General features: G+C 40.3%; 1 protein-coding gene across 1 annotated transcript in view; it reads left to right on the forward strand.

Annotated features, from left to right (window-relative positions):
* Positions 1-16,130, forward strand: part of ipo11 (importin 11) — a 105,258-nt gene that overhangs the window by 50,773 nt on the left and 38,355 nt on the right. The window contains exons 19-22 of the mRNA XM_061072058.1: positions 110-226; positions 2,020-2,133; positions 7,092-7,207; positions 9,052-9,128. Coding sequence (XP_060928041.1) covers positions 110-226; positions 2,020-2,133; positions 7,092-7,207; positions 9,052-9,128 — 424 coding nt within the window. The remainder of the gene's footprint in view (positions 1-109; positions 227-2,019; positions 2,134-7,091; positions 7,208-9,051; positions 9,129-16,130) is intronic.

A 16,130-nucleotide genomic window follows, 5' to 3' on the forward strand; every position in this document is an offset into this window, starting at 1 on the left:
GTGAGTACATGTTTCACTTTTGCTGGAATTTTTCTCAAAATGTCTTTATATCCATTAGAACTTTTCATTAGTTAATTTTCTCCCACTCCATTCTCTCTCCCCTGTTTAGTACCTGGAGTCGATCTTTGGGCTGCTCTTCCAGCTGTTGCAGCAGGTGACGGAGTGCGACACTAAAATGCAGGTGCTCCACGTCATCTCCTGTGTCATCGAGAGAGTAAACATCCAGGTGAGATCAGATCATAGCTGTGTGTGGAATATAGGCCATGCATTACTTTTTCTAGAGTATGTAAAGTCAACCTGAGCTAAACTCCGGAAGTCTTTGAGGGAGCCCTTGAGTTTAACAGCCCGGGAGATAGATCTATTCTGCTGGTGCTTTGTGAAGAATAGCACTGTACAAAGTGTTGTCATTGACCTCAACTCTGCAGGGGACGTGTCAAGCTGTTAAAAAACATTATAACTCTGATACAAAACATCTGTCACCCTGTACCAGCCCCAAACCACCAAGGTAAAAACAATCGGCTGTCCTCAAAGATAGCTCGACATTAATAGTTTATCACATCCTGAGACACTGGCATTTGTTACGTCCAATAATTGACTCTTTGTAAATCATAAGGCCTCGGGCAACCCTTGTTCTGGTGTCTGCTCCCATTTACCATGATGATACACTCTCCCCTCTGCCACTGCAAAGCTTTTGTGCCCATATGGATTCTGCTTTTTTTTCCCAGGATCCAGTAAATCATTTTAATCCACTTAACTGCCAGCCGGACAAAAGTGACCTTCCTTTCGACCCCCCCAAGCCCTTTTCAGATACATTTGAAGCACCTTTCCTTAAACGATCTCTTGACTTAATTCTGTCACAGAAATGGCTTTCATCCTTGTGAGCTGTCAGTCTCGTTAAGTCCTCCCCAGTCACTGGCCCTGGCTCAACTTCCAAAGTCAGTGGAAGTCCCATTAATATTCTAACCCTTCTCACAAGGGATTTTGAACCCACAAAAAAATCTGCTACAAAAACGATGCAACAAAACCCTGAAAGCAGCTTGAGTTGAAATGAAAACGATGACAGATAAGATGAGATTTAGCTCCTTTTTTTCAGCTGTCAGTCTGGCAAATGTCACCCTAGGCTGGTTTGTGAGTCTCTTCTTCCCCCTTTTTATTTTTTTCCTCAAGGCTGTGTCATGTTTCTTTTTTAGTGCTCCCTCTACTCAGGGCCCCCCTCCCTATAAAGGTGTAATAGAACAGAAAAATCCCAGTTTGGGGTCTGCAGCTTGGCCGCATAGCCTCCACAGGGACTATGAAGTGTTAAGACAAGTCGTCACAAGTAAATGGCAAACATCAGCTTGAAGTCCATAATTCAGCACCGTACTCGGGTGTCTTAGATTTGGCTTGCTGTACAGCAGCTGCATCATAATTGCAAACTGTTCCATCACATTTTCCAATTTCACAGAGGAATGAGGGTGATGGAATCCACGTGGTGTCTAACCGCCCAGATTTCTCTCGAGTTTAAACCAAAAGAACTTGATTTAGAGTAAAAAGTCTAAAGAGAGACAAGACCATGGCAAACTTGTCACACAAACATATTTCTGTGTTTGCTCTAGTGCAGGTTTAGATAAAAAGAGGTTGTATTACATCAAATTTTCTGTCAGGTTTGTAAAGAAATGCAATGGAGAAGCCTTTTAGATGAGAGGTGAAATGTCTTCAAGAAACACAAGAAGACCCAGTTTCACTTGTGCAACTCCTGAGCTTATACAGAAATTAAGTGGAGTATAAATGAACACAAATTAAAGCAAGAAATTAAGATAATAAGGCCATAAAACTAAGGGAAATCAAATTAATTCAAACACAAAATATAACACTGTAAATGTGAAACCTTCATAAGAACATTCAAGCAAAATGTAAAACCTTAGGTCACCTGCTTGTCACCCTTTTCAAAAGACCTGTGAAGCTGGTATCATTTCAGAACAACCTGAAAATCGTATCTGTTACATAACATGACATCATCACTGAACTTTCTTTTTTCAGATCCGGCCGTATGTTGGCTGCCTGGTTCAGTACCTGCCCCTCCTCTGGAAGCAATCTGAAGATCACAACATGCTTCGCTGTGCCATACTCACAACACTCGTCCACCTGGTACAGGTATGGTACATCTTCAGCTTCCAGTGCTGTTTTCTTTTATTAGTTTCTTTTGCTAATAAAGACTGGTTTCTTTTGATGCCTTTAATCGTCATCTGTTGCAGAGGGGGGTATGACGACAGATGCAACACTAGCTGGGTTTCAAACCGTGAGATTGTTGTGGGATCCGCCCTAACTCTTAATCGACCGCAGCGCCCATTTCCATGTTAAAGATTCAATTCAACTCAAAATACTTTATTTGGCCCCCGAGGGGCAATTCAAGGCGAGTGGGAGAGCATACAAAAGCGCACTGACAATTCATCCACAAAAGACGGGACTAAATACTGATTAATTCAAAATACAAAGTTTAGAAGTTTAGATAAATACAAAAATAAAGTCGCATTAGAAAATGCCCAGACAAGGATGGACAAGGTTAAAGTGCAAGTGCATCCATCAAGGTAAACTGACCATCCTTTGTACTGTTTCTGTTTACCAATCTGGAATAAACCTAAACATCTTATTAGTTTTTGAGTGTGTGGATGCTTCATTGGCTGAGATGAGACGTTTACTGCCCGAATGAGCCTCCTTCCCTAATGCACTACACTCATGATCCTGATCCACAGCACCCATTTGGCTGGCTCACTTGGGTTTTCTACAATAAGCCAGTTCTTGTGTCTCTTCCAGGACAACAAGAAGGGAAGCCCATTAACAAAATAATTGGAATAGAAATTATTGAAACAGCAACAAAAAATCTGCTGCCAAGAATTACACTGAGGATTAACTTAATTAATGGATCCTTGGGTAAGATGGCTCGTTTCATTTAAAGTGTATTATGTTTGTTGTTCATTTTTTGTGGCATGAGCAGCTACTGCAGTGTGACAGGTGGTGCTGCTGAGTGAATCTGGCAGGAAGCGGGGTTTTACTTCTCTGGCCACATGTTGCTGAGGCTGAGCTCCAAATTGTCTGCGAGGGAAACCTGGGTTTAGGTTCATTTCCCCCAGAACAGCTGGGCTCCTGTGTATTTTTTTATTTTTTTTTTTTTTTACACCTTCTCCTGACTTGCCTGGAATCTTAACTTGGTTTGATGATCAACACGCAGCAGCTTTGACTGACATCCCTTCTCTGTTGTTCATCTTTTCACACAATTACAAATGGTTGAAACATCAAATTAATTCGTTTTTGTACTATATAATTTTATGCTCAGTCGTTTGCCTCAGAATCAATCAGGTTTTATCACTAAGCTAACTTTTGAAAAGCAGATGCTCCCTTCCCTACAGTATCGAAGCAGCCTGCAGAAAGATGTTGCCCCCTGTGTGGCTGCCTCTGCATTACTTCACAGTAGGAGCTGTAAGAGTCAGTGATAATCGCATTCCTTTTGAGAGAGAAATCACAAGTACACATATGGAAAATGGCATGACGCACTGAGGGTGTACAGCTGAATTGGCTTGGATTAGTCAACTGTGTAACGGCATGCTAATTGAGATTTTAATATATACTATTAAGTATAACGCTGATGTCAAAGAAATAAAAAGTGAGTTTTTTTATTTATTTCTTTATTCCACCCACTTCAGTTTAGTTCTATTTTCTGACGTTCTGCATGCAGTAATCAACAAAGCAGTGTACGTTGGAATAAAGGAAGCAAAAGGGCAAAGTAGGTGATGTCAAAAATGGATCAATGGATTTTTTCCTGTTCTAATACAAACAGCCTCTGTGTTTTATCTGTGAAGTAGTCATATGATAGTCAACCAAAAACTAGGATGAAAAGGCAACTGTACTGAGGGAGGCTTGAGTTACAGCTGGAAGTATGACCGTCTGAATCACCCTTGTCCTGAGGTCAGGAACCAATCTTTGTTTTCCTGAGGGGATAGAAGACATGACTCGGTGAAGGTCCTCCAGAGATCACACGTACGTCACTCTTCTCTCCATGTGACATGAAGTAAAGTGATTTGATTCATCACTTCAATTCTTCAGAGGATTAGAAACTCAAACATTGAAGACACACTGGACCATTGATTGTAAATATAGATGGACGACCTGTCTCCACTTTCTTCCCATTATACAATTTTTGCATATTCACATATTTTTGTTAAGGTTAATGGGATAAATTATTTCGTTTTTTTGCCGTGGTTTATAATTGTGTATCAAGAATCGTGGACATCTAATGGTTTTATAGCGACTACAAAATGTACTTTTTGTTTTGGCCCATGTCCCATTCACTTACATCGAGGAGGCAGGGTTTAGGACCCACACTGCAGCCAGCCACAAGGGGGCAGGCCAAATGATTTCGATCACAGACTGTATATAAAGATTTATCCCGGATACCAAACTGATATCTTGCTCATTTGGAGCTGGAGTCTGTGGGTCAGTGATCTTGGTGTGGGGCTGAGATATTGAGGTTCTGCTGATACATGCGCTCGACCAATCGAGAGTCAGTTGTGTCAGTCAGGACGTGTCACCCTGTTTTCAAAGACTCAATTCAGTACTAAAAACAAAGCTACTTTGAGAAAAACGTTTTTATTATTTCTCTGACTTTTTAGTTTGGCCCATTTTATCCTGTAACATGGGAGGTTAAGAACCTACACTGCTGCCAGCCACCAGTGGGTGATCCAGATTAATTGACTTCACTTTCGAGGAGCTACAACAAAGAGTCTATATGCTCTGGACACTGATTAAACAAACATTATTTTTGGGGACAGAAGGACACTGAACTTCTAATTGCAGGATGTCCATTTTGACCTTTTGATCTCAGTCTATCTGGAGCTGGGATAAAGTTGTCATCACCTGTGAATGATTAGGCAGCATTGAATCAGCTCTTAAACTCATAAAAGCCAGCATATTGACTTGCTTGTTTTTAAACTTAGAAAATAGCTTTTTTGCCTGCAAGAGACTAGTGACATGTTGCCTGTGACGGAGAAACAGGGTCGCGCCAAGTGGGAATTGAGCCTGGCTCTCTCTCCTTCACTCCCACATCGAAGCAGGAGGGAGCATATTTAGACCAAATTAATGTCACACCACCATTGAAATAATGTTGACAGTTCTGAGACAAGTTTGTATACTCGCCTTTAGACAGAATAATTTCTTCAGCACAACCACACACACACGCACACAAACACAAACCGCACTTGTCATTACTCTCACCCACATTCCCTTGTGTGTGTTTTTTTTGAATATACAAAGTTGCTGAGTAAAACTTGAAGTGATGGGGTGCTTTGAAAGGGCACGGTGTCAGACAGTGGTTACGTTTTCATCGACAGACAAGAGTTTGAGGGGATATGTGATGAAGCTGGAAGTGATGTTTCAAGGAGAAAAACTGTTTCAGAGGGCATAATTCATAAGTTAGGCTAAACATGTCTCTCGATGCTACAGTCGGTAAAGAAACATGCTGGTGTGTTCTAATATTTTTGTATATTTACTTTTTTTTAGTATACTTATGTCTGGGTTGTCAGTAAGTGTAGTTACAGTTTTGCTCAAGGTTAAGTTATCCTTTTATTAAGTACACTTTGGTACGCCATGAAGTACAAACTTCTTTAGGGGGAAATGGCATCCCAGAATATATATTAACGAAAACAATTTCAAAATCCATTACAAAACAAACCACAAGATGGGAAATTGAATACATGAATAATGGTTGTACCAATACACCAGAGAGAAGTGGCAGTCTGGGGGCGGGGGTGACATTGGGCGAGAGGCGGGGAACTCCCTGGGCTGCTCGCCAGTTTTATCACAGTGCTGACACATGGAGACAAACAACCTTTCGTGCCCCTATTCACACCTACGAGCAATTTCGAGTCACCAGTCAACCCGACCTGCACGTCCTTGGACTCTGGGAGGGAAGAAGCCTACGCATGGTTCAGGCAGAACATGCAAACACAGCACAGTTCTATGCTAACCAGCACTTGAACCAGAACCGTCTTGCTGTGAGGCATCAGTGCTAACAACTGCACCACAGTGTGGCCCTGCTGATTAGTCTCAAAGTCTACAATTATAAGGCATAATTACATGTAAGTGTTCTATACAATATACATAGAGTATTTTGTATTATTCACATATTAATGTGTTAAAACAACAAACATGTTTTAAAAGTTACATGCATCTTGACATTTTCAGTTGAAGCCCAATGGATACAGTCTTTGTTCTCATAATAATAATAATAATACTATTAAAGATACAGATAATAAGAATAAGAATAATAAAACAAAGTTACTAAGAAAACAATATTTACATACTCCACTTCCAGGACAAATGAAATCAGATAATTATAGATTATAAAAAAAAAAAACTTCTAATAATCAGTAAAAGCTGAATATGTTGTGAGGGAAGTGAGTAGATAGATGTTTTATTTTCAACATAAGAGACAAATGTTATGAAGTCCTTGACTGTGTTTGATATAAATCGTCAGCTCTGTCCTCCATGATTTTAAAGCCATGTGGTTCTGTTCAGGTTAAGATGACACAGGGACTGTTCAGCTGCTCATTCTCCTCCCTGCTACAGTACAATCATATCCACTCACATTCATGTGTAACAAGGTCGTTCAGAGAAAACCTGTTCTGAAGAGGCTGAAGCACAAAGGAAACGTACTACTCTTTCTTACGTTACTTGAAATGCCATTAAAAGGTGTAGGACCATTGAGTTGACAGTGAGAAGTGACTTTTTTCTCAATGAAAAAAAGTAAGTGGACCACTCACTGCTGGCCATATAATCACCATAAAACTCCCCTTAGAACTTTTGCAACTTCTTTTAAGTATTAAAAAAATCATAATTTATGACGCCTTGTTTTTATTGAAAGTGAAATCACTTCTCTCCTACACATTACTGTAAGATCAATACATCCTCTGAAGGTTTTAGAGTGAGGACAGTGTGTGTAAAGGTGGGAAATGGTGAGCAGTGGTTTCTAAGCATTAATATACAGTATATTACTTTTTCCGCAGTTTTCTCGAGTTTTTCTTGATCGGCATTGACTTTCTGTCTCTCTCTTCTCACAGGGCCTTGGGGCAGAGAGTAAGAACCTGTACCCTTTCCTTCTGCCTGTCATCCAGCTGAGCACTGATGTTTCCCAGCCACCTCATGTGTATTTGCTGGAGGACGGACTGGAGCTCTGGTATGGACACACACACACAAACCCACAATATGCTATTTAATCTTTTATGAGTTCTAGAAAGAAACTTCACCAGGAAGACAAAAATGAAACATGAATTCACAGCTAAGCTTCCTAAATTCGTAACAGCTCTACGGATAGTTTACTACACAAACATTTTCCTGCATGTTTTGCCTCTCATCCACATGTAAACAATTTATTCTAATTTTTTTTAGCAATAATTCAATATGGCCCAAGATTTATATATTTCTGGATAAACAGAACTTTGATCAGTAGTTGCGCTGCCTCCTCAGTTAAGCGCGATTTACGTTATTTAGCATGGAGATTCCATTCATGAATTCAATGCATTGTCATTTTGTATCCCAAATAATTCATAATTTAATAAAAAGTTAGCTTTAATTTACCTCTTTACTCTGAAATGATAGGCATACTAATGTTATATGGATATAGAATGTCATTGTTAGCAAACTGCAGTTCTGCTGATGGCATGTTTTGTTAAAATTAAACGGGAACTATGGTCCGTTCGTCATGTCCTTTTCTCAAAATATCAATAATATATATTTATATTTATCCATTCATATATGAAAGGAAATGGCAAAATTTAGGATCCTACGTATCCTAAGAGAAGCACACAAATATAATTGGTTTGTAAGAGTTTCATTTAACAATGCAACAGAAGTAATCCATTCCATTACCTTCAATGTCATCCAAGAAATCATTTTGTAATATTCTCTAATGACAAAATGAAAGACAAAACAAACAAAAAAACAGATGTTGCATTGATGAGATTTAAATGAGATCATTGCAGCTTTTTTAGTTTTTAAGTTGTTGCTGCACCAAGAAATGTTTTATAAGCGTAATTATCTTGAAAGCTTCTGTGATGATAACATTTGTTTCAAGCTTGAGGAAACGTCCATATTGGCTGATTAACAAAGGACAAGACCGTCAACACTTTGTTAATAAGTGGTCTTTCCTTTATGTGATTATTTTGGCTACATGTCATATCACTTATTTATGCTCATCACCCTCAAGAAAGGTTTGTTTCAGTGGAATAGAATTTGCTGGGGTTACCTTTTGTTCCGTTCCAATCCCACTGCTTTTTACCCCCCCCCCCCCTTAATCTCTTTTTTCCTGTCTCTCCCTGAGGAGACCACTGCTCAGCATGCTTTGTTTGTTGTAGCACAAAGCCACAGTCTTATATCTCTTGCCCGTCTTTCATCCTGCCTGATAAACAGCCGTGTCCTAAATATTTGCTTTCTTTGTTTACAAAGTCAATGTCATTTTCTCTCGCTTTTATCAGCTGCTTTTGCTCGTTCTGTGTTCCCCTCATATCTGTACATTGTGTCTTTCTCCCCCCGGCTAATTTGTGGAGAATGCATCAAATCAGTTATTCATGCGTCATCTTTGGGATTAGTTGCAGGTGAAATCCCACCAGTGACGCCTTGTGACTAGCAATGAGGAGAGAGGCCTTGTGAAATCACATCATTGCCATATTTTGATTTAGATGTACTGTGTTTTTTAATTATATTGTTAAATCAAGCACATTTATGTAACGTGCCTCTTTATCGAATTTATTTTCACACTGACATTTTTCTCTTCCTTCTTTCTTTTCATTTATTTTTTCACCCACTTAACCTTGTTTGCAGGTTTCTCCACTCTTATGTTAACCCCAGGTTCTCTTCTTCTCTCTGCCTGTGTTATTTGCCCTGCTATACCTCTCTTCCCATTTTATTTGCCACCTCCAAACTATGTCTCCTGCACCCTTCTCTCACAAATTCTTCTAGGTTTCCATTTTATTCCCTAATTTGCAATCTCTCTCTCTCTCTCTTCTCCTTGCAACCATGCAGGTTGGTGACTTTGGAGAACAGCCCAGCCGCCACGCCAGATTTGCTCAGAATTTTCCAGAACATGTCCTCTTTGTTTGGTGAGCTTTTCATTATTTGCTAGAATATCCAGCTCTCTGTGTGTGTGTGTGTTTGCCTGTTTGTGTATCTTTGTAATTGTGTTTGCGATGTGTGTTCACATGAGTTTACATTTTTTTGAAACTTTGTGGCATTTTCATTGACTTTTAAATGAATGGCAGGAAAGGAGGGTGTCTTATTCAGCTATGATGCATCTTGGAAAGTTTAAAATAATTAGAGTGTGTGTGTGTGTGTGTTCACATTTCACATCAGCCTGAGATGGAAAAAAAATCCTTAAATGATCAAATGCTTCAAGAGTACAAAAGAATAAGGAAAAAAAGTTGATGCAATACATGGACATGGACTTACTTTTCACAATTTGATCACTCCAGGCTATTGTAGCTCGCAAAGACCACAGTAGTGGATTTGCACTAGTCTGCAGCCATCAGGGCTATTTTTTGGGTCTGTAGGCAGCTGTGAATGGTGGCAGATTGAATGGAACTGGCTGGATGATTTATCACAGGCCTGGAGCATTGGGACACCTCACTTGCTGTAGTGTGTAGAGGTGAATGTGTGTGTTGCCCAGTGCGACGTGGAACAGTATTGATTCTGTGCTTCTGCACATAACGAGAGAGTCAGACTAATATAAACACTTGTGTGGCCTGATAGGCTTACTGGAGAATTTGATAATTTGGAGCATGTACAGGGAGTCCGTGGGTCACAGAAGAGCAAAAGGACTCAGTAAGACGGTTATGGATGGATGAAATGGAGGAGGAAGGAATTAATGAGGTTCAAGAAAAAGGGAACGAATGGTGAAAAACATAGCATGGCGGTGGTGGAGGAAAATTAATGATTTAAGAAGAGATGGCAGAGAAATTCATGAAGAAGTGACATAAAAAGGAAGGTAATACTTTAGAGGTGTGCTCTGAGGAACTTGGACATGATTGAATCTGCTCTTTACTCTTATCTTGTGCTGCAGATAAAAAAAGGTAAACTAAGGCAAAGAACCAAAGCAGTGAACCATTCGTTTTAAATTCGAGAGAAATCACAGAGAATTACACAGATGGAGCTGTACGGGGGCAAAACACCTACTGCAGTCAACAAGCCTTTGGCAAACTGAAAAGAAACACTGTGATTTTAAATTAAATAGGGTTGTTACACTGCTCTTCCACAACATTGATGCAGAAAGCATGAATCTGTTTCACAAACAAGGAAGTGACAATACAAAGAAAATCAACATTAACTGACAGGACAAGTAACACGAATACAATCGTAGAAGTCTGACAATCAGACTGAGAGATTCATTGTTTTATTGCCTCTGCAGGATTGATGAAGATATGTTGAGTAATAAATGCTCACTGATCAGGCTGCCATGTTTGTGGCTATGATGATGGATTGAAGGATGGATGATCAACCATTTATTATTGTCTCGCCAAATGCTGTTTAAGGGCGGGCCGTTAAAACAATATAAAAAATTTGATCGCAATACAACAAAAGTCTCCTATACACTCCTGATCAAAATCTTAAGACCAGTTAAAAAATTGCATGGATTTGCATTTTGTACTGTTGGATCTTAGGAAGGTTCTAAGTAGAGCTTCAAAATGCAAAAAGAAGAAATGGGAACAAGAGACCAAAAGTTGTGAGCAGGCAATTTATTGAAAACAACAATTTAACTCAAATAGGCTGTTTACCAGCTGATCAAAAGTTTAAGACCACAGCCTTTAAAAGCCAAAATCTGTGCAAAAATTTGGATTCCATGTAATTTCCTGTCAAGTAATCACACTGTGAAGATCTCTTGATGGCAAATGCAAAAAAGCTCACCGTCTTTGAACGTGGTAGGATTGTTGAACTGCATAAACAAGGCCTCTCACAACGTGCCATCGCTGCTGAGGTTGGACGCAGTAAAACAGTCATTTTGCATTTCTTAAAAGATCCTCAGGGTTATGGAACAAAAAAATCAAGTGGTAGACCTAGGGCTGCTAGATTATGGAAAAAATCATAATCACGATTATTTTGGACAAAAACGAAATCACGATTATTCAAACGATTATTAATATGTGCCCTTATTCTGAAGTCTATGCTTTATTTTTTTTAATGACTAACCGGAAGTACCAGTCACTTCCGGTTCCGGTAAACACCGATTACGGCTGCGTGTCTTATTCCTCCGTGAAACCATGCAGGATATCGGTGCCCGGTTATTCAACCCCTAATGATGGCAACATTAACACTCTCCGTAAAAACACTTTGTAACTGAGAACTTTGAAATTTCCTCTCATTATTAAATGTCCCCATCTGCCCCCCCTCCACTACAAGCACACAGACAGAGAGAGAAAGAGAGGGGGGGGGGGGGGGGGGGGGGCGGGGCTATGAGGACCATCATCATTTACCCCCGAACCCCGACATTGAACAGGTTCCATACAACAAAAAGCGGAGAATCGCGAGCTGACCCGCGCCGGTCCGGTGTGAACAGCCGGGCGGCTGCGCGCTGGAGAACAGACGCTGCGCGGCGCGGCCGCTACACTGTGTGGGGCTGCTGTGTTCCCATACAACATAACTTTTTCTAAACTTTTTGTTGATCAGACGGGGCTGCCCTCCCTCTGCCATTTTCCACTCGCGCTGTTTTTTAAATACCTCCGGTCCCCACGCACACAACTTGCCTCCTTCACTTCACAGCTGCTTGAGAGGGAGTGCCAGTCAGCGGGGCCGCGCTGAATGCTTTGGGGGAGGGACTGAATTGCGCATGCGCGTCTCTTTAGAAAAAAATGCCAAATAATTGTTTCAACTCGATCATAGTAGTTTGGAGATCATTTGACCCAATAATCGTTATCACGATTAAATTTCGATTAATTGAGCAGCCCTAGGTAGACCCAAATAAATCTCACCGGCGCTGAGCCGGAGGATCCGAATGGCTGTCCGTCAAGACACGGGACAATCCTCGTCCCAAATTAAGGCCATTACTGGTGCTGGCTGCAGCCCAATAACCATCAGACGGCATCTGCGAAGGAAGGGGTTCAAAAACAAGAAACGTCTTCAAAGGCCACGTCTCCAACGCCACAAAATTGCCCGTTTAAACTTTGCAAGGGAGCACCAAACATGGGACATTCAAAGGTGGAAGAAAGTTTTATTCTCTGACAAGAAAAAATTTAACCTTGATGGTCCTAATGGCTTCCAACGTTACTGCCATGACAAGGAGATGCCACTTGAGATGTTTTCTACGCGGCACAGTGGAGGGGGCGCCATCATGATCTGGGGTCCTTCAATGGTACAATGGAGCTCCAGGTTGTGCAGGGGTGTCAAACAGCAGCTGGCTATGTGGAGATGTTGCAGCGGGCATCCCTCATGACTGAGGGTCCTCGTCTGTGTGGTAACGACTGGGTTCTTCAGCAGGACAACGCTCCAATTCACAACTCCCGTCTGACCAAGACTTTTTTCCAGGAGAATAACATCACTCTTTTGGACCATCCTGCGTGTTCCCCTGATCTTAATCCAATTGAGAACATTTGGGGATGGATGGCAAGGGAAGTTTACAAAAATGGACTTCAGTTCCAGACAGTGGATGCCCTTCGTGAAGCCATCTTCACCACTTGGCGCAACATTCGCACTAGCCTTTTGGAAACACTTGCATCAAGCATGCCAAAACGAATATTTGAAGTGATCAACAATAATGGTGGAGTTACTCATTACTGAGTCAGTTTTTGACTCTTTAATTTCTATTTTAGGAGGTTTTTTTTTTTTTTTTTTAGCTGTGGTCCTAAACTTTTGATCAGCTGATGAACAGCCTACTTCAGTTAAATTGTTGTTTTCAATAAATTGCCTGCTCACAACTTTTGGCCTTTTGTTCCCATTTCTTCTTTTTGCATTTTGAAACTCTACTTAGAACCTTCCTAAGATTCAACAGTGCAAAATGCAAATTCATGCAATTTTTTAACTGGTCTTAAGGTTTTGATCAGGAGTGTATATAGATATAGCGCTTATGCATTGTGCAAGCAGAGAGAGGCAGTATTGTTTTGCTGTTTTTCAATTTTTCAACTACATATAGACTTAAACTGCATGGTCCCCTAAGGGAAATTGTACAGTCAACCCAAAAAGCACACCTTTCAGGCAACCTACCGAACATCAAATCAAACATTAAAACATTTACATACATGTCGGATTCATTATGGCAATTCATTAATTTACAATGGCAGAGGATACGATGCTCCTACTGAATTCTCAGTTCAAGTGTTGTGTACCTCCATCTGGTTGGCAGTGAAGTTACCATTTAAGGGTGTGGTAGGTGTCTTCTGATCTGGTGAGTGTTTGGAGTGTGAAAGCTCTGTTGTTCAGGTCTGTGATTTTGTTTCTGGGAAGACCTCAAAGCATATAGATCGTATCAAATGTAATTAGATTCGAAAATTCAAAGCTGTTGTGCTGCGATAGCTGGTCAGACATGGTTTTAAAATCAATGTCTTTCTAGGATCAGTAGAGGAACATTTTACGTATACTGATTATAAAACGGTGTTGTGGAAATCAAGTTAGATTATTTATTTTTTCTTAGTCAAACTTTGGCCAGTCATCATCTTTGGCTGGTATTCACCAGAACATCCGGTGGTTCATTTATTTAGTCCATGGAGAGCAGTGGAAGGATGTGTGCCGTTGAGAGGGGCTGGCTCAGTGTGGTGTCACAGCTTGCCAGGTATGTGGCCTGGCCTGCCTGATAAAGAGCCTCGCTCCATCATTGCTAAACTGGAGCAGCAAATTCCCTAATTAGAATGTCAGGAGCTTTGCCTTGGCTAAATTGTGAGACTAGCACTTTGCTCTGTATCACTGCCGCCACTCTCTCAACTAGGGCCGTTTCTGCTCTGCCCGCTCCTCTGACCAGTGATGATGAGACTGTGCAGCAGAGTTTTCTGTTTTTGGTATTATGCTAATTAGTGTGAACAAGTGATATAGTCTCAGTGTTCATTCATTTCCATTCGATGTTATTTTATTAATGAAGGTGTTGTGGTTCCTGAAGTGCTACGAGCTCCAAAGGGACACACATGGAGGAACTATTGAATTTGTTTAAAAGCCAAAAGTGTCTAAACTACGTAAATAATGGAAGACTATCAGAATACGGAACAGGGAATAAAGATCAGTCTCTAGCCTTAAGTTGTACAGCTGTTACCTGTTAATTACCTTCTTTCAATCAGTTGATTATCTTCGGTAACACTTTTAGCAAATGCTTTTCACAATTATCTGAAGTTTCCAAAGTCTTCAAGCAGTCGACACCACTTAACCTATAGAGCTTCTAGTGGCTGCATCGATGGTGGGAGACTTTGGAATAACTGGAGCTTCGCCATCTGTTGTCAGGGTAATGTGGAGCTTGTACATCAGCTTCCAAAGGTGCAGAGTTTATGGATAACGTACTTACAAACCGCGGGAAAGGTCATGAGCCATTTTTGGATTGTGATGACGATGACTCTAATGATGACACAGAAAAAGGATCTGAAGCTGACACAGGTTGAAAAAAATGGGATAGGATTTACGAGAATACTAAATGTCAAGTCCAGGGTAGGGGACCTAATTGATGATTTATGGTCCTGTGTTACAGTTCAAGGATGTGCAGGATATAAAATAATCTCTGGGAGAATTCCTTATCCCAGCATGATATGACCAAAATCTCATATTCTGACTGAGGTAATTTCATATCCAGATAAATATCGCTACTTTTTCATTATTCATACTTTTTTTTGTCGTGAGCATGCAACTTTGCAATATATATTAGAGAATTGGGCCAATACAAAACTCTTTGGAGTTCTCATGACATGGACCGTACCAAATATCACATGCTTTGTGTTTGTCTTTGTTAATGCCTGGACAAAATCTATACTTATTTTAATGGTTTGAAGGTTGAGTTCTGTATATTTGTGGTGACAACCAAAGATAACTGTGTATGTGGCAATTACTATTTCTGTTTAATGGTTGGGGTTTATTTTGTGATGCATATTATATTTTGTGATGTCTGACCAACCGTCCATATGATGAAATTACTATGATATAAAACAGAAACGAGCAGTAAATCTTCACTTTCTTGCAGCAGAACATTTTTAGGAAATTTGCTTGATAAATGACCATTCAATTTTTATAATGAGCAGTAATTAATTTTCAACTAACTCCTAACTAACAGCCTGCCTTCCTGCAATTTAAGGTAAATAAATTAGAATATAAAGTAGGGACATAACCTTGCTGAATTGGCTTTAAAGTAATAAATTGTGCAGAGCAAAACTCTCAACTAACTTATTATCACTTAGCAACTGCTGCATCCATAAATGTGTCCCTGCAAGATCAATGATACAGACTGAAAGAGGTCCAGCCTCATCTTTTTCATGTGCAAGCGCTCTAACATTCCTCAGATTGTAGACTCACAGTTAACTGCGCAGCTAATGTGCTCCATTGATCAATCTAGACATCCGCCCCTCTTTACAACAGGCTTCTCCTCTGGAAGCACTGAGTTTGATCACAGCCATTTCACCATAGTCACATATATTTGGCTATTTAGTGCAGGAAATGAAAGCAGATTAATATGTCATTTTTCTGAAAGTTTGATGTAACGATTCACTATCATTATCCATTATTTGCTGTCCAAATATCTCCGGATTGATTTGCCCTTTTTAACCTCGTGAGATGTTTCAGATCTTTCCGAGACACAGTCCTGGAAGTTTCCTGCTTTCTTATCATCGCTGTCATCGCGTACAAAAGTAGATTGTTGCCACTTCATTGAATCCCTTGCTGAGCTTTTCTCGCTTCTGTCAAGCATGATTACTCATCCAAGGCTTACTCACTAGAGCACCTAAGGGACTGAGCTTGTCATCTCGCAACTGTAGCCAAGGCTTCTGTTGGTCATATTGTTTTTTCATGTTCCTTTGTGTACTGTAAAAACCTGGGAAAATAAGATGTCTCTCCAGAGCTGCAGCGGTAAAGTTTCACTTTAATAAAGTATTGCAGCAAGCCATCGTCATCACTCTAATATTCCTCTTTTCTTTATTTTCTTAATTTGAAGGGGG

The sequence above is a fragment of the Limanda limanda genome, chromosome 5 (assembly GCF_963576545.1).
Source record: "Limanda limanda chromosome 5, fLimLim1.1, whole genome shotgun sequence".
NCBI classification, from domain to species: Eukaryota; Metazoa; Chordata; class Actinopteri; order Pleuronectiformes; family Pleuronectidae; genus Limanda; species Limanda limanda.